We start from the raw sequence: 19,014 nt of genomic DNA, 5'->3' as shown, positions 1-19,014 counted from the left end.
ACGGGCATCCTGTTAATTTCTCCCTCCCGGGGCTCAGATTTCTCCCTCTCTCTGTGTCCTTCACCCTCCCGTTTCCCTCGTGTGGGCCGTGGGGCTGTGTGGGTTCACCCCGTTTCCTGATGGGTGCTCCTGAACGTTGGCATGGGATCCGCTATCCCAGAGCCGAGGAAGGTGGGCATCGGTGTGACCCTGACCTTGGGCTTGTCGCTGTGGGACTTGGGATAAACCACTCCAATTCTTTGACCCGCCGTGCCTCACCTATAAAATGGGGATGTTGTGTGTGTGTGTTGGGGGACCTATCAAGAGGACTAAGTGAGAGGCATTTAATGCCTGTACGCTAGCGCCTGCTGAGAAGTTAGCCAGGGGGACTGATTCTGGATACCCACAGGGGCCAGGCCTGAGGGCTGGGTATAAGGCGGGGGGTGGGGGGGGGGGGCACTGTGGAGACCAGGTATGTCAGTGCCAGCGGACTGTGGCCATGTGGGAATGTGTGTTGCTGGTTTTTAAAGAGAAGCTGAAATCTGGCCCCTTTTGGGTGAAATCCCTTTATTTTTATATATTGACTGTCTGAGTTGAAGTCTGCCGTCTGCTTTTGCCAGTTTGCAGCCTCTCCTAAGCGCTCATCCAAAGGCAGCTAAAGCAGTTCTGATTTTAGGTCCTCAATCCTGAAATTCAGAAAAACTTCAAAACGAACAGAAAGATTTTTTTTTTGGTAACTGATGAGGCGGCGGAACTTGACCTCAGGGAGAAGAGGCTGGTTGTGGTCTTGGCTTATCCCGCAGAGGGCTGACTGCCGAAGTTTCACTGTAGAAACATCAACATGCCTGAGTTCTGGGGGCTCCCCAGACCCTGCCAAGGTTGTTTGAAAATGTAAAACACATGCGCTACGTTACCTTTCTAAAATCGGAAAGATTCTGAATTTGGAAACACGTGTATGCTGGCGTTGTGACCTACATTATTCTAACCACGATTGTTTTATTATATAAATGTTTTGACAAAGCTAGAGAAGGCATCTTCAGCCGCTGGTGTTGGACAACCCAGGCGTTCTTTCCATGTCTGGCCTCCTTCAGCCTCTGCATAGAGGTCCCCTAGCACTGGCTGAGAAGCCGGGGACCCAGACATTTGTCATTCAGGCCTCATGCGACTTCAGGCGGCTCCCTCCTCGTCCATGACCTCAGTCTCTCCATCGGAACCAGAATTTTATGATTTCTGAACATTTCATTTGGTCAGGCCTTATCCCCCCATCCCCCACCCCCAAATAAAAGAGATTAAGAACCCGCTTCCTCTTGCCTCCCCTGCTCGAAGGGTTGGGGGACAGAATATTTTAACATAATAGGATTTTCCCCCTCTGGTCGGTAGGAATAAATCTGTGGCTACTGTTTTATTGGAAATCCCAGCTGAAAATAAAAATGATGCAATTCAGTCTCAGATTTAGCTGGTTACTTACGTTTCGCGAAGTCCCCGGGGCTCTGTGGTTGCTGGGTTTGTGTTGGCAGTGGGTGCGCAGCTGGATTTAAAGGGCCAAGTGAATGGGGTGGGAGGGGTATCCTGACTCCTTCTCACCACTTGGGGTGGATTTTTCCGGCCTGGAGGAATGGAGCAGGGGTTTGTGACCAGCTCCCTTGTCTGTCTGAAGGCTAGTGTTGAGCAGGACCTTGGTGGGGTGGCAGTGAGTAGAATCTGTGTCTTCTCCGTTGGCTGATGGAGGTGTTTTGGGTTTCTTTTGCAGGCTGACGGAGCCAGTGCAGCTGGAAGGAAAAGCACAGCGAGCAGGTACACGCCCCCTCCCCTGTCCCCTGTCGTACCCCACTCCCTCTCCCTGGTCTCAACTGCTAACAGCCGCCTCTCTCTGGTCCTCACCTTCCATGTGAGAGAGTGGATGATCCAGGCCACCTGCCTTGGCTGAGAAGTATCCATACTTGCCTGGAAGATGTGAGGTTGTGGGCAGCGCTTTCCAGCACTCCTGGTGCCCTCTGTGTGCATCTGTGACTGGAATCTAAGGATGGCTCAATCCTGGGCTGGGGAGAACTTAGGGGTGAAGCACAAAATGGACCTGGGCTTGAAAACCATCCCAGCTACTGCATTGCGAACTCCGAGGGAGCCAGTCCCTTCCTAGTCCGGAATTCATTGACCCGGCTTCAGTCCTGTCCTCGTTACCCTGACAGTCACTCCAAAGCAGGAGGATGGAATATTCTGCTGAGCCAGACCAGGGGTATGTCCTCACCCTTGGAGCTGGCAGGAGGTGGGGGAGGGGTGGTCCCCAAAGGAAAGCCAGGCTGTCATTACCAAAGATGGGGGAAAGAGATACCGGACAGGCCCAGGCAGCAGACGCCCATCACCAGTGGCACAGGTGGTAAATGTCAGTGCTGTTCCTGCTGCTGTTCCGTTAGGTGGAACAGAGCTGGAGAGGCCAAATAACCTTTGTTTGGGGCAATTGGAGACAGGAAGAAGGCAAGGGACAGATGAGAGAGATGGCTCCCCAGGCCACATGCACAAAATCAAGATGGCGAATGCCGAGCAGAGGAGTTTGCCTTTTAGCCCATGGAATGCTCGTTCTTTAAAATATTGAGATTTTTGTGGAAAAAAGAGGTTCTGTGGCCAAATAAGTTTAAAGGACAGTGAGTTAAAGTCAACAGATTTCTTTGCTGTGGGGCTTTTCAGAGCCTTTCGTGTGCTCATGTGCTTGCTTGAGAACATCCAAGAGAGGAAGTGAGAATGCCATGTTTCTCAAACTGACTTAACCGTGGAACTTTATTATTGAATTTCATTCCATGGAGCGAGTGTTCCTTGGAACACGCTTTGGGAAACAGAAGAATAACATGTTCAGCTCTGGGTTTCGGGGAGATCACCATGGCAACCGGTTGCAGGGTGGGTTGGAGGCTGGTGGAGTGGAGGCCAAGACCCCAGGCTGGAGGCCATTGTGACCCACACAACCCAGCATGGCCTGGCTCCCGCCCACCTGCCCAGTCCCCTTGTGCGTCCGTCTCCCCCTTGCTCAGTCTGTTTTTGCTGCCCTGACCACCTCTCTGTTTATCTAACACTCTAAACCAGGGGTCAGCCGACTTTACCTGTAAAGGGCCAGATAGTGAATATTCACACTTCACAGGCCATCCATCTCTGTGGCACATTCTCTCCTCTGCCAGTATAATGCGAAAGTGTCATAGTTAATATGTAAAAACGTAAACGGCTGTGTTTTGCCAACCTCCTGATTCCTGTCTAAGAACCTTTGCAAGTGCTGTTCCCTTTGCCTGGAATATTCTTTCTCTGATCCTCCCGTGGTTGGTGCCCTTTCATCCTTCGGGTCTTCATTGCATCCTCCCCTCAAAGAAGCCTTGCCTGACCCTTTCTTCAGGGTACCCTCCTCCCCCTCCTGTGGCCTGTGTCCCTCATGGCCTCTTGACACTCCGTAGATTTGTGTACTTTCCCCGTCTCTCGAGTGGCGGCTCTGTAGGCAGGGACCACGTCTGTCTTGTTCGCTGAGGTGGGCTGGGTTCTAGAAGGTGCTCAGTGAGTGTCTTTGGGATGGGTACCCTACACTGAGAGGGGAGAGGATGTGGGGTGATGAGGGGGCTGGGAGTGTGGGCTGGAAAGGAGGAGTGTACGGGCTTGGGGCTGTGAACGCAGGCGGTGACCCACATGGCCAGCAGCTGCCCAGTACCTGTGTTTCCCTCCTGGGCCCCTGGGAATGGGGTTTTGTGCAAGAACAGCATTTGAGGCTGTGGCCTGTGGGGCAGTGGGCGTCCTTTGACTGGCGGTGCCTGGAAGTGCTTCCTGGATCAGAATGTCAGGACTGGAGGGGCCTTGGGCCTTGTCTGGTCCCTCCGTCTCATTGTGCACATGGGGAAGAGAGGCCCTGCCTGCTCAGGTCATGTGATGAGTGACTGGCTGTGTCAGGCCTTGAACCTGCCGAAGCCAAGGACGCTGTGTCAGGTGAGGGTCTGGCCAGCCTCGCCCACTGTCCTGCCGCATTCCTCCAGCACCTGCTGGGTCAGGCCAGTCCCGTGTGCTCTGGACTCAGACGGATTAGCTGCTCATTTATTCATCCAGCACATAGTTGAGTGTCTGCCACTTGGCGGGCACTGTCCAAAGTGCGGGGCTTACAGCAGTGAACATGGACCAAACTCCATCCTTTCCTCGTGACCCTCACGCGGATGAGGTCCCTGCCCTCGCCGTCTAGTGCCTGAATCCCTCCCACAGCAGATCAGAAGATAGCAGGCAGCTTTCCCCAGTGTAGTCGTGGCTGCCTGAAGCTCTGAATTGAGTCTTATTAGCCCACGGCCGCAGTCAGAGGAAGAATGCTGAGATCGATTAGAGATGCCTGCCCAGGGCAGGGGAGGGGAAAGTGGCATGTGTGGCATCTGTTTGCTCTCCCTAACTAGCCAAGACTTGCATGTACTCAGTGGTGGAACCCCCTGTTATTACCATGATGCCAGATTATATACCAGGAAGGGCCAGCACAAACCTCAGGACTGTGTGACTCAAGGAGGCATAAAGGAGAAATTTCTAATGATAATGACTACCATTTATGGTACTATTCGTGGCAGGCTCTGAGCTAAGTGATTTACACATATGAACTTACTGTTAATTTATGTAATCTTTATGACCACCCTATGAGGGACGTGGTCTTTGTGTTCCCACTTTCCAGATGAGGAAGCTGAGGCCCAGAGAGGTGTATGGGCTCAGGCTGCCCAGTTGGAGGGGAGTCGTAGAGCCAGGCTGCCCCCCAGGTCTGACTTCTCTGATGCCTGTGTTTAACTGCCGTGCCCTCCTGGCTTCTCGATATGCGGGGGATGAGTTACCAGACGTTAGGAGCCTGCGAGGGCCTGGGGACCCTGCCGGAGGCTGAGGGCCTGTCAAGAAGGCAGGCCTGTGAAGAAGCCCCCAGGTGAATTTATATGGCTTCTGCAGTTAAAGCTCAGAGAGCATCGTTTGAAAGACCAATGTTATAGTATAGTGTATATAGTATATATAGTATAGTATAGTTATAGTATAGTGACCCAGCATTCCGTCGGAGAAGTGAATTAATTATACATTAAACGTCAGGAGAACTTTAGTGCAGGCCTCAGCCAACCCCACTGGTGGATTTGACCCTGGCCTTGGGTTAGGTGGGGTTTGGACGTGTAGACACTGTCTGGAGCATTCGACTCATTCAGTCCCTGAGTGGGGACAGTGGGGAGACAAATGCCTGAGACCCCCCTGAAGTCAGTCAGGCCACACAGCCCTGGACAGGAGTGACCGTGAAGGACGCCGACCCTCTGACGTGGCCTCCGCCCGCAGCTCCAGCTGTGCTGCGGCACCCTCGGTTATCACACCAGGGTCTGCCTGCATCCCAGCCAGCGCCTTCCTTTTGGCCCGGAACACCTCATTTTGTTCCTTCTCCAGAGGGCCTCTGGCTGAACCCCAAAACCAACAGCCTGGGCTGCTAAGGAATTAGTGTTCAATTGAGAGGGACGAGGTGAGGTGGTGTTTCTGATCCTAAGACACAGCCGAGTGTGGTTTGGTTTACTTCCCTGTAACCCGGCCTGGGTCGGTTTTACGAGACCGGCCATCCCAGCGCTTGAGCTTCGTGCTGCCCTGCCATGCGGGTGACAAATCACATCGCACAACCACAGCCAGACCTCACTTATGCCAAGAGGCGTGGGGGCTGTGGGGGCTTCACAGCGAAAATTCAAAAGGAAAGGCAGTTTTTATAATCAAGGCAATGGAGCTACAGCCTTGCCATCGGGAAGAGTTATGCCTCTTTTGGTCGGTTGGAGGTTTTCCGAGCTGGAAGGACTCTCGATAATCCTCCAGCCCTCTCATTTCGGAGATGAGGGGACCAGGGATGGAAGGGGTTAAGGGCTCATTTGTTCGCTCTGTGTACCAGTCGGCTCACAAGACGGGAGAGTGGGCTGGGGGAGGACCTGATAAGACCAAGTCTCATTCATTCATTCATTCCAGAAATATTTCTTGAGGGCCTACTGAGTGCCAGGGTCTGACCTCGGTGCTGGAAGTCCAGCGCTGAGCAAAATAGACAGAAACCCCTGGCCTGGTGGAGCTGATGCTCTAGCGGGAGTGGAGGAGACATCATAAATGCGTAAAAATACGTGGCGTGTCGTATGATGAAAAGTGCTGTGGGGGAGAAGCAGAGCGTGGGCTTGGCAGAGCCAGAAGGAGTATTGCGTCATCAAGAAGGTGATGTTGGAACAAGGATCTGAAGGAAGTAGGGGACTGAGCTGAGCCGTCATTGTTGGGGGAAGCACATTCCAGACTGAGAGAGCAACAGGTGCAAAGGCCCCGGGGCAGGAGGGCGTGCACTGTGTTGGAGCAACAGCAGCGAGGCTGATCCGGCTGGATGGGGCCTTGGAGGTTGTTGTCAGGACTTTGGCCTTAACCCTGCGTTAGATGGGGAGCTGCTGGGGATTCTGAGCAGAGGAGCGGCATGACATGATTTGGTTTTAAAAGGCTTGTTCTATCTGCCAGGAGGACAATAAGCTGCAGAGGGCAAGGTGTTAAAGAGGCGTTGCTGAGGGTTCAGGACAGGAGGACCTTAGAAGGGAGGCTTGGAGGTGAGTTTCTGAAAGGCCGTCTTTTCAGGCCTCGGGAGGCCAGTTCAGCAAAGCATTCTGTGAGTCCCGAAAAAGCACGATTCTCCACGCCTGGTCTGCGGGCGTCTTCCTCGCCGGCTCTCCAGCCCTGCCAAGGGCCGAGCAGCTTAGCACGATGTTGAAGAGCCCAGACCGCCTGGGTTCAGATCTGGCATCACCCACTGCCTGGTTATGTGACCTTGGGCGGGTTAACCTGGCCTCAGTTTCCTCCTCTGTAGAATTGGGATTATATCAGTACCGCCCTCACAGTGCTGTCAGGGAGGATTCAGTATAATAATAATAATAATAATAACGTCTACCCTTAGCACAGTGCCTGGCCCATAGTAGGTGTTCATTGAACATCTATTTTTATCACTGCCATGCTGGATTCTGTTCCTAGAAGGAGCTAGCCGCGGTGACTGATTTCTTGTGGAGCCTGGTGTTGGCGAGTGGGCTGAAGGTAAGGACGAGGGTGGCGATGGAGCTCGTATTTCTCCACGATCCAGTTGCTGTCTCGTGCGTTTTTCACGTGTGAGCCTCCCAGCAGCCCTCCGAGGCGGCGATCGCCGTCTCTCCTCCCCAGAGGGAGCTGAGGAATAGACTTGTCCAAGGGCATCCCATAGCCAAATGGCTTTGGGCCCAGCTGAGTCTGTCCTCTAAGCCAAGATTTTCACCGATGGATCATTTCCTCTGATAACCACATCTGTTGTGGCTGCATAATGCTGTTTTAAATAGTATCTTCTTGTTAAGCATTGTGGCTTTCAGCAGTAAAATAAAAGGAGCCCTAAACAAGTTAACTTTATCTGCACAAAAATGCAGAGTGACAGTAGGCGCAATGCTAGTCAGTGAGCAGTACTGTATGAGCAGAATGAATGACTTGAGAACTCCGGGTATATTTCGGTCAGGCTGCGTCTTCATCTCGACTCTAGGCTTATGCTCCTGTGGTTGGAGCTCACTTGGTTTCCAGAAATGTGTATTCTCAGCCTACCAAGCTTTGGTTAAGCTTGAATACAAAGATCATAAATTGCATGCTGACTCTGGGGTTCACGTGCTTGTTCCGAAGGGGCCACTTGCTTTTTCGGTGGACAGAGGTCACTCTTTGCTTAATCAGTCACTGTTAAACCTGGACTCTGTGAATAGAGCAGATTCTTGAAAATCCAGACACAGCCTCAGGTTTGTCCTCTGGGACAGCCACGAAATGCAAACTACAACCCGTGGACGTCAAAATTGGTGAATCACTTTTTTTCCAAATGGCACTCTGGTTCTCGAGCTTGGGGTGGTCCAGCAAAGGGAAGGGATTGGGGTCTCCAGGGAACCCCTCTTCAGTCCACCCTCCCAGCCTGAGTCTCCCACCTGTGCTCCTCGAGCAAATTAAGAAAGTTCTTGTGAAGCTGGAGTTATCAGTTTGGAGCATTTGGAAGTCTTGCCTCGTCCTGGAGAAGCACAGTCTTGAGCATGGTGACCAGGATGATCTGGCCTGGTCGCTTCTTGAGGCCCTGAATGACAAAGGCCTTTGATCTGAGGAAGCGACTCGGGAAATTTCGGCACCCTCGCTATCTGTCTGGCTCTGCCAATGGAAGAAAAAAATCCTCACCGCCGGCTTCAGCTTCCCCCAGGTTCCACGCAAACCAGGATGGTGAAGAACATCGTTACATCCACACCTGCCTTCTTGATCACTGCCATCTTCCCATCCTGCAGGGCACCTGGCTGCAGTGCGTGTCCCCATCTTTCCGTCACTGCTACATGGAGGGTGGCCGCGCCCACCACTCCTTCTGTTTTCATAGGGGCTAAAAATTCCTCCTGTACTCCGTTTATGAGTACTCCATCCATGGCCCAAGAGCACCTCCTTTTCATAGTCTGACCGAACTGTTCCCATTTTGTCTGGTGAATGCTTGGCAAGGACAGGAGAAAAGAACTAACAATTATTGAGCCCCACTGTGTGTGTGGTCCTTGCTGGGCGCCCTGTGTACATCTCTGTGCTTGAACCTTCTAAATAGCCCTTCGTGGTGAGTGTGAACAGCCATCCCCGGCTTACACTACAGGAAATGGAGGTGTGGGCACGTTAGGAAGCTTGGGAGTGGTCCACGCATCCAGTTTCTCATCCCCAGACCCCTTGGGAGGCCCCGACCGTGTCCTTAGGCGTCTCATTTGTGTGTCCGGGCAGTGAGGGACCAAGCCTGGTCCTCCACGGAGCGTGGTGGACAGAGCTGGCTGTGCCTTATAAACCTTAGTCTGTCATCAGCTGGTCTCAAGGTCTGGCAGCTGGAGCCTGGAGGGGGATGCATCACCAGGATGCGGGGAGCACATTGGAGGGATGGCAAAGCTCTGTAAGCATCAGTTGTCAGCGGGGGCAGGATGGAGGGGGAGCAGACCTGTTGGGAAGCTTCTTTACCTTTCATTCCAAGGAGAAAGTAGCCAGAGGACTTCCCCATCAGAGAGTGAGAGAAAGGGATGGTTGCTAAGTTGCAGCCTCAGCTGGAAAGAACATTGGTGGCGAAGGAGGGTATTTATCCTCTGTTGATATGTCCAGCATGAGAGTCTAGGTACTGCCTCCCTCTTCACTGGTTGAGTTACCTGCCCTCTGGGGTTTGCATGGGACCCCATGGGTGCCCTGGAAGAGCAGGACAGTGGGCATGGGTCCCTCTGCCACCACCCCTTTCCCGCCTGCCTGTCGAGGGGCTTCAATCTGGGTGACATTCCTGAGTCTGCAGTGTCCCGACAGTTGTGTGAGGGGAGACACAGCAAGCGGGGTCTTCAGAGAGCAGCGCATGTTGCCAGCAGATCTGAATTGTCCCCCTGCCTGAACCCTTGGAAACCGAAGGCAGCACGTGTAAGATGCCGTTGATGCTAATTCTTTCTAATGACCTGGGCCAAACTTCCATGTGCCGTGACACCCTTGAAAGAATCTCCCAGCTGTACCCAGAGGGCCCCACCTGCTAAATGTAGGAGTTTGCGACTTGACAGTGTTGCTCAAGCCTCCTGCTTTTCTCTATTTTAGGTTTAAATTAACCAGGGAATTAACTCTTAATATTTAAATCCTCATGCCGCCTTCCTGAACTGCCATCTTACCCGGCGTTGTGGCTGACTGACACCATACATTGAAGAAAATTAAGTGCCTAAGAATTATTTCAAACTAATGATATATTTATGCGTTGTGGGTTATTTTGAATTTCTAGACTGTTGAGAGTTGTTTAACAGGTTAATAGTTTTAATCTATTAATCTAATCTTTTCTACTTGACTATTTATTAAAATATATCATTGATACATGACAGAAATGGAAGTGCAGAGAATTCTGAGGGTTATTAAGGCTTGGGTGATGGCGTGAAGATTTGAAACACGGGTGGAATAGTAAATACACAGGCCTCGTTCCTGGGGTTTGTGAAAACTGGGGTTTTGTCATAGCGCCTTTCTTTTGGCCCTTCCAGGCTGGTGGTGAAGCTTCAGCCTTTATCCCCGCTGTGATTTCTGTCCTTGTGGCTATAAACAGGAGACTCTATATCCAAAGGACATGGGTGAGCCCAGCGGCCATTTTAGAGCATGTCAAGGAGAGTTGGAGGTCAACAGCCAACTCAGAGCCCAGACACTTTTCTCTGTGGCAGAGATGGAATCCTTCGTTCCTTTATTTTATTGCATTTCCATGTTACTGTTTTTAGCATCTAGCATGTGCCCCATTCTGTCAGGATGTTAGGGACACAGTAGGAGACAAGGGAATACGCTCCCTGTCTCTTTGAGCTGCTAGTCATGGAGTCGTTTATTTATTCATTCATTCAACAAGTGCTTTTATTGTTTGCTCTTCTCTCCCGAAGAGAAAACGCAAATCATCCAAATGACCAAAAGCGCAGGTGTTGGCATCAGGCAGATCTGGGTGAATCCTGCTTTTGTCCCCTAGAAAGCTGTGCAATCGTGAAAAAGTCACTCTGCTTCTCCAGTCCTCAGTTTTATCTGTAAAGCAAAGCTGCCCTACCATTTAAGGCATCGTGAGGACCGGCGAGACGGAGAATGAATACGGCGTGAAGCGCCACGCTGGGCACGTCATAGCCGCTCCGTGCGCCGGCCGTAGCTGCCCTGGCCAGAGTGCCCTTAACAGAGAGAGGGGTCCTCACCACTGTTATTTGCGTCATTTACGTCATCGCCATCATCACTACCACCATCTCTTCCACTCTGCATGGTGGTGTCTTTGCGTCTGGTCATGTTCTGTCTGTATCGTTCAGCAGATGTTAGCTGACATCTGCCAGGGACCAGGCACAGGGATACAAAAAGCAGTGGGGTAGGGTCCTTGCCTCTGGAGGTCTCCGGAACCATGCAGAATTGGAGGGCGGATTCGGAGCAGGAGCCCGTTAGAAGCAGAGGGGGCATCCCCAGAGCCACTCATGAGAGACCGAGGGCCCCTTGTCCATGTCATAGAGGGCACCCGAGTCTGCTAATTGATGCTGGTGATAGTGACCCTGCATCCTCCGGAGCTGGTGTCATTTTGCAGTATCATGTCATCACACTGTACACCTTCCACTCGCACGTGTTATATATATGCCAACAATATCTCAGGGGCCGGCCCCATGGCCGAGTTGTTAAGTCCGCGCGCTCTGCTTCGGCGGCCCAGGGTTTCCCAGGTTCGGATCCTGGGCGCAGACATGGCACTGCTCATCAGGCCATGCTGAGGTGGCGTCCCACATGCCACAACTAGAGGGACCCACGACTAAAATATATGGCTGTGTGCTGGAGGGCTTTGGGGAGTAGAAGGAATAAAAAAAGAAGAAGACTGTTGGCAATAGATGTTAGCTCAGGTGCCAATCTTTAAAAAAAAAAAACAATCTCAATAAAGCTGGAGAAAAAACACGTGTCACAACATGACCAGGCTCCTCTCTCTGGGCATTTCACAAGGTGGGAGAGTGTGTAGCATTTGAGACAATTTCCATTGGAAAGGATAAAGATAAGACTTTGACACTCTGAATAAGCTTCACTTATTCAGAAAGTTGGCTCCTGTGAAACGTCTCTCACCCCTGTTCTGCCGAGGGCCAGATGGATGGGATGTTGCTGTCTCCAGTTCTCAGTATCGACTGGAGCAGTTAAGCCATCGACGTTCTCTGGGGACGGGGCGTGGATGCCTCGAAGGCTGCGCCGGCGTTGACCTTCCAGGACTCAGTCCTCGGATCCTTCTGTGAAGCTTTGTGATCCTTCCATGTGACCGTGAACCCATGAGACAAAGTCTCTCTCCTCTTGGAGCTCAGGTCGCTGGTGGGGAGACAGGCCGTGGAGGGGATGGGAGGTAGCAAGTATGTTAGAAAAACGTAGGGTAAACGCAGAACGCAGGATGCGTGAAGCAGGGAGGGGAGATGGAGAGTGGAAGCCCAGCAGCCGCCATGTCTCCACTCGCACTGGGATGTTTAGTAAAGACCTGAAGGCGTGGAGAACTAGCCATGGGGCATCTGGGGAAGGGGCGGCTCTTTCAGGCAGAGGCCCGAGGTGGGAGCTCGCCCGGTGCTCATGGATGAGCAGGGAGACTGGTGTGGCCAGGGAGGGGGGACCGAGAGGGGGAGTGTTAGTGGACGAGGTTAGTGGAGGTGGGACGTGTCACAGGGAACCCTGAGGGTTGGGGCGAGGACCCTGGCTGTTCCTCCAGGTGAGAGTGGAACCATAAATAGGTTTTGAGCCAAAGAGTGACATGAGCTGGCTTATTTTAATAGGATCACTCTGGCTTCTGTGTTGAACACAGATTTCGGGATGTTAGGCAAGGGGAGGAGCAGAGAGGCTGGCTGTGAGTTATTACGATGAGACAGGAGCGAGGGGATGGCCTCTTGGACAAGAGTGGTGGCCGTGGGGTGGTAAGGAGTGGTCGGTTCTGGAAGTATTTTGAAGGTGGAGTTGCTGGATTTGCTGGTAGATTCATTAGTAGGGGGTGAGAGAGAGGGAAGCGTCAGGGATAATTCCAGAGTCTGGCCCTGATCTGCTGGAAGGATGGCATTGCTGCTAACTGAATTGGAGAAGACTACAGTTCCTGGACTGTGGCCTCTTAGACTGCGGGGTTTAGTGGGAAGAGCCCTCGGGGAGGGGTCAGAATTGTTTTCTTGACTTGGGGGAAGCACGTAGCAGCGGCTCAGATTGGATCTGTTAAATATGGTGCCTGTGAGCATCCAGGTGGGGGTGTCAAGCAGGGGCAGCTGTTTATGCAGGTCTAGAGTTCGGAGGAGGACCAAGCTGGAGAGAGAGTTTGGGGTTCATCATCATAGGGTTAATATTTAAAAGCCTGAGTCTGGATGAGATCGCTTAAGGAGTGAGTGTGGATAGAAATAGAAGAGGTTCTAGAAGTGATCCTTGGGGCGTGTCAACGGGTAAAGTTTGGGTTGATGAGGAGGAATCAGCGAAAGACAGAGGAGTGGCCAGAAGGTGGGCGGCCCACTGGGCGAGCCCCAAGCAAAGTCGGGAGAGAGTCAGATGGAGGAGACGGAGGGGAGCTTGTCAAAGGCTCTGGTGGACCAAGAGGACCCAAATGGGACCATTGGATCTAGGAGCGTAGAGGGCCCGGGAGGCCTTGGGAAAGGCAGCCCTGGTGGAACGGTGGAGGCCACACCTCCTTGGCCTTAGGAAGTGTTGCCAAGGAGGGAGCCTGGCGACATCTACGGATAGGTGAAAATCCTTTCACTCTGACCGTTGGTAGGTGGGCAGATCGGTAGAGTTGGAGTGGTCAGCCTCTGCAGCAGGGTATACGCGGCCCCTGAAGTCAGGGCTGGATGCCCGTTAATTCATTTCACACCGCATGCTTCCCTGTGTTCGTGGCGAGTGTATTTAAGCTCAGCTTGAGACCAGTTAACCCTCATTCTTAATGAGTGGAGCCTCTTAATGAAGTTTTATTCTAGAGGGAGTTAACCAAGTCATTATTTATACACTGTGATGGAGATTTTCCCCACCCTTGACATTTCAGGTGGCTAAAGTACCAGAGCATATAAACAGCAGCCTGTGGAGGGGCTGGAGTGGTCCTCAGGCTGCATGTTTGGGCAGAGATGGATGCACTGCTCCCGCCCTGTGCGAGGAGATGCACGCACCCTGCCGGGGAGAGGGCTGGCCTCTAGCCGGGCCTTCGATGTCAGATTCCAGCTCACTCGTGCAGATGGGAAAACCAAGTCACAGCAGGGGCCAGGCTGCAGGACTGAGGACTTCTCCTAATTACTGCGACTTGGTAGAACTTCAAGCATTCGCATCTTTTGGTGGAATGATGTAGAAATTGTGCTCAGAAGGAAAGTTGTCTGATTCCCGGGCACTCGGAGTCCCCTAGGACTCTCCCTCCGACATGGCCAGAAATGGCGTTTGTCTTTGGGCCTCAAATCCACTGCGAAGGCATTTGGTTGCGTTGTCTTAGCCACAGGGTTTTGTGGGTGAGAGCCGGAAGAGTGGTTTCCAGGCCAACCTCATCACTGGAAGTCGTGTGACGCTGGGCGTGCCGCTCCTTCGCCATGTTGACTGAGTCCCGGCCGTGCACCAGGCCTCGTGCGCAAGGAGTAGGCTGTGGTCTTGAGCAAAACAGACACGAGCCCCGCCCTGTGCTTCGGTTTCCCCGTCTGGCCACAGGCTCCTCTGAACACCAGGTGTGATGGGATGGGGACAAGCACCTGAAGAAGGGCTGTAAGACTCAGAGGAAGAGATTTGTTTCTGAAACTCCCCTGGGTGGGCTCTGCGGGCACGTGGGACTGGCCACGCGCCATCACGGTGGGGATGGGGGGGGCGGGCAGCGAACAAGAACGAAGCAACAGAAAACCGAGCCTCGTGGAGGGCAGCGGTTTGCAGACTTAAGTGCTTCGATGCCATTTCTTCAAATTGAGTCTTAGGTGCTGCATTAGTTTCCTGCGGCTGCTGTAACAAATTAGCACGAGCCGCGTGGGCGTGGCTGAAAACAACACAAGGGTCTTCCCTCACGGTTCTGGAGGCCAGAAGTCTGAAATCGAGGTGTCCGCTGGGCCCTGCTCCTTCTGGAGGCCCCGGGGAGAGTCTCTTCTTGGCGTCTTCCAGCTTCTGGGACTGCAGCGTTCCCTGACCTGTGGCCACAGCTCCCCAGTCTCTGTGGTCGCGTTGCCACCGCCTCCTTCTCTGTCGGTCCAGTCTCCCAAGTGTCTCTTATCAGGACATTTGTCATTGAATTTAAGGCCCACCCGGATAATCCAGGATGATCTCATTTCAACATCCTTAATTTAATTACATCTGCAAAGAGCCTTTTTCCAGTAAAGGGCACGTTCACAGATTCTGTGCACGTCTTTTTCGGGGGGGCACCATTTACCCCACTACAGGGAGGAAAAAGCCCATGTAGATATAGACACAACATATACATATATGACCAAAAGCAAAGCTGTGCATATCGAAGACCAGGGGAGTGCAGGTGGTGGAGCCCTACTCAGTTCCGCCCTTCTCATTCAGGCCTCGTGGCTGTTTCTGGGCCACAGCTGTGGAACCCCTAGGCCTTCGAGGAACATTGCCTCGTTGCCTTACTGAAAGGCCAGGGCTCGAAGGGCCCTCCTTGGGCAGGGCCCCATCCGTCTGGCTTCTCTCCCAGCCTTCTGGCGTGGGCAGTAACCGGTGACCACAGACAGTGTGTACTTAACTGAGAAATATCCTTTTAGTGCCCAACTTCAGATTTTATGTGGAAGTGTGAGTCGGGTTAAATATAAAATTGATTGCGTATCTTGAGCGACTATTTTGTAGTTATCTATATATAAATCTATTTTACAGCGACACAAATAGAATAGATTATGGAGTGTCAGCATGGAGATGGATTCCGAGTGCTTTTTTCACTAATCTACCTAATGATTCGTGCTGAGAATATCCAGCGGCTCCACTGTACATTTAAATGGATATAATTAAAATAATGAGCTCTATTTTAAAAAATGATATATGAAAAAAATTTTTAAAGAAGTTGGAAGGAGCCGTGCTCCTAATTCAAAGTGATATAAGTACTTGTGCGATTCCATTGTTATTAGGGCACCTAATTAAATGCAGAGCATCCGAGAAAAGCAACATTTGGGCTTGTAAATCTAAAGCGTGGAGCCGGGGAAAGAGAAGTTGCGCCTGTCCACTCGGCTCAGCAAGGGGGTCACATTTAAGGGGACGGGCCGTTGTGGGCCACGGTGCCTGTGGGCGAGAGGGGGCCTCACGTGGTCGCATCTTCCGTGAGCTGCCAGGAGTCAGGCTGGTCACGCTGCAGTTGTATTTGCCATCATGACCTCTGTTTGGGGTGTGGGGGTAAAAGAACTATGCAGAGCCCGCCTTCTTGTGAGAGGAAGCCATTCCTCCCCACCCAGATGTTAGGGGCACTTCAGGTGACCTGAGGCTGGTCCCTGAGTGGGAAGGACAAAGGAAGAGGGGTCAGGAGCTGTAGGTTCGAGTTGCGGCTTTGCTAACACGCTCTGTGCCTTTGGAGGGGGCCTGTCCTCTGATGCAGTTATGCCCAGGCCTGTTGCAAATGGATGGACCAGCCATCCTGCAAACTCACCCTGAGGCTGCCCAGGAGGCATGAGTCCCAGCGCTCCCTCACCAGGAGGCAGGTCCTCTTCTGACCGCTCAGCAAACGCAGTATTCACTGAGCAACTACTGTGTGCCGACCGGGTGCCGGCAGCGCAGCCGTGCACGCCTGCTCTTAAGGCCTGTACCCTTTGGTGAGTTAGTAAATGGACGACATATTTTCAGATGGCAACCAAGGCTGCTAAGGAAGTAAAAGAAGATGATGAGCTGGGAGCTAGGCTGGGAGGTTGGAAAGATGAGTTCCTTACAAGGCAGTGGGAGGACACCCTTAAGTGTCCCCTGGGGAGGCAGACGAGGCATTCAGAGGGAGGTCTGACTCCATCTCGAGCAAGGAGGGAAGGCTTCCCAGAGGCGGGGCTGTCGTCGTGAACCGATGTCATCCTCCTAAGTGCAGCTGCCATCTGTTGAAATCCATTCTATGCCATCTCCCTGGCCCCTTTCCCAGCCCTGCACCGGCAAGGATCATGGTCCCCCTTTAACAGACAAGGAAACTGAGGCCCAGAGAGGGGGGTAAGGAACTCTTGCCTGAGGCTGCAGGGTGTGTGGACGCCCAGCCTGACTCCAGCAGCTCCTCTCTCCCACCAGGACACCACGATGCCAGTGAGGTCCTTGAGAGCAGGAAGGGACACTGAGCCTGTTCAGACGGGGTGAGAAGTGCTCACAGCGTCAGGCTGAGCTTCAGAACCTCGGAAGTGAAGACAGTGGGTGCGGGTGTTCGGGGCACGGGCTCGTTCTGTGCCCTTCCCTTCCCGTGGCCCCAGCTGTGGGGAGAACGCTGGCAGGTTGGTCAGCTCTGCTCCCCTGGGCCTCTTCACTGGCCCTGGGAGGCACATCTGCTGTGTGCTTGGGTTTAACCCTTCGGGCACCCGGGGTTGGGACCAGCCAGGGCCAAGCCCGGGCGAGTCCTCAGCTGCCTGTCTGCCTGCCCCGGCCCGGGACCTGTGGGCTGTGTTCTTGCGGGGCTGGCATTGAGGGTTGGCCGGGGCCCTGACTTGCGTCTCTATGTCCGGCGAGCCTCAGGACAGGCAGGGCTGGCTGACCATCCACGCCCATGTGGTCTCAGCTAGGGAATAGGCATTTCAGCAGCTCTGTCACCCATTTCCATCAGTGTGATCATCTCTGTGAGTCACTCTAGACAAGGTTCTGGATTTACTTTTTTTTTTTTTGAGGAAGATTAGCCCTGAGCTAACTGCTGCCACCAATCCTCCTCTTTTTGCTGAGGAAGACTGGCCCTGAGCTAACATCTGCGCCCATCTTCCTCTACTTTCTATGTGGGACGCCTACCACAGCATGGCATGCCAAGCAGTGCCATGTCCGCACCCGGGATTCGAACCGGCGAACCCTGGGCCGCCAAAGCAGAACGTGCACACTTAACCGCTGCGTCACCGGGCCGGCCCCTGGATTTACATTTTTGCAGTTGATCCTCAGGAGGCCTTTTGAGTAGATGGGAGGGGGGGTCCCTGCTTCATGGATACAGAAACAGGCTCAGAGAGGGTCAGGGGCTCACTCAGCGTCACCAGCTGGGAAGTTGTATAGAGCTGGGATTTGAACTCCTGTTGCTTTAACTCCGCAGCCCGTGCACTGAAGTCTGCACCATGTAAGACCCTTCCTTGCAACCTCTGCACACGCCCCTCCCCTGCCCCCGACCCCCCACAAGACAGGGGGTACTGTGGAACATCGCCACTGGGGCCACTGTCCTAGGGCCCTTGCAGACAGTGCATTGTCTCTGCATCACAGCGCTGTGGGGCGGGAGCTGTGCTTCTCCCCATCATATGGGTGTGAAGACTGAGGCCTGGAGGGGTGAACCCACAACTTGAGAGTGGCAGTTCTGAGATCTGGCCCTGGGGTGACCCAACTTCAAAACCTGGTGCTCTTTCCATCTCCCTTCATCTCATCCCGTTCTTGCCGGGCCGTCTGCCAGCCTCTGCCCCTCGGTGCCGGGGAGCTCCCCACCCCAGTGCGTCCCCGTCTATTGCTGGCTGCCTGGCAGGAATATCCTCCCTCCCCAAAGCCATAGCCGTCCCTCGGAACTTATCAGACCTGCTCGCCCTGGTGATGCTCCCGGGGCCTCCCCGAGCTTAGAGGCTTTTTTGCAGGAATGGGGTAGGCATGCTCCCCTCCCAGGGGGGTGCTGGACCTCACCAGGGGGCTCTGCCTCAAAGCACCCCCATGGAGGTGGCAGCAGCCAGAAATCCAGGCAGCCTCCCGTCTTCCTGCTCACCCACTAGCATCCTGGTTTCCCCCCAGTTCTGGATGCTGAAGGTCAGTAGAAGGGGAGAGGAGATGAGTGCGAATGGGGAAGCTTCGCTCTCAGAGCTTCTCTCCTGCTCTCCGTGCAGCATGGCTGAGAGCCGGGATGCCTGCGTCAAATCTTGGTTCCACTTCTTACTACCCAGGTGAACCTTGGACAAATTCTTTCACCTCTCAGTGCCTCAGTTTACCCATCCGTAAAATGGAGATAATACCAGGACTTCCCTCACAGCGTTGTTACTGAAAATGAAAGGAGTCAATGGGTCAGAACAGTGCCCGGCACAAAGGGAACTCTTAAGTGTTTGTTTGTTTGGTGAGGAAGATTGGCCCTGAGCTAACAGCTGTTGCCAGTCTTCCTCCTTTCTTCTTTTTTTCTCCCCAAAGCCCCAGTACACAGTTGTATATCCTAGTTGTAGTTCCTTCTAGTTCTTTGTGGGATGTCGCCACAGCATGGACTGATGAGCGTTGTGTAGGTCCACGCCCAGGATCCCCACTGGTGAACCCCGGGCTGACAAAGCAGAGCGTGCGCACTTAACCACTCACCACGAGGCCGGCCCCGAAATGTTTCTTAAGTAAAGAAAAGAAATGAACGCTGAGGCTATCGAACATCCAGTGTTACATTTCCCACAGTGACAGACGGTGGCCCTGACGTGGCAGACACACTAGGAGGAGGTGTCACTGGGCCCACTGGGTGTG

General features: G+C 53.2%; 1 protein-coding gene across 45 annotated transcripts in view; it reads left to right on the top strand.

The window, feature by feature from the left end:
- Positions 1 to 19,014, top strand: part of ZNF618 (zinc finger protein 618) — a 176,159-nt gene that overhangs the window by 94,270 nt on the left and 62,875 nt on the right. For 41 of the 45 annotated variants that reach the window (XM_070518927.1, XM_070518925.1, XM_070518926.1 and 38 more), the window contains one exon: positions 1,730 to 1,773. The exons of the other annotated variants lie outside the window; for them this stretch is intronic. In XM_070518927.1, coding sequence (XP_070375028.1) covers positions 1,730 to 1,773 — 44 coding nt within the window. The remainder of the gene's footprint in view (positions 1 to 1,729; positions 1,774 to 19,014) is intronic. 45 annotated transcript variants of the gene reach the window in all.

This window comes from Equus asinus, chromosome 10 (genome assembly GCF_041296235.1).
Source record: "Equus asinus isolate D_3611 breed Donkey chromosome 10, EquAss-T2T_v2, whole genome shotgun sequence".
NCBI lineage: Eukaryota > Metazoa > Chordata > Mammalia > Perissodactyla > Equidae > Equus > Equus asinus.
This window is presented reverse-complemented; position numbering and strand designations above follow the sequence as displayed.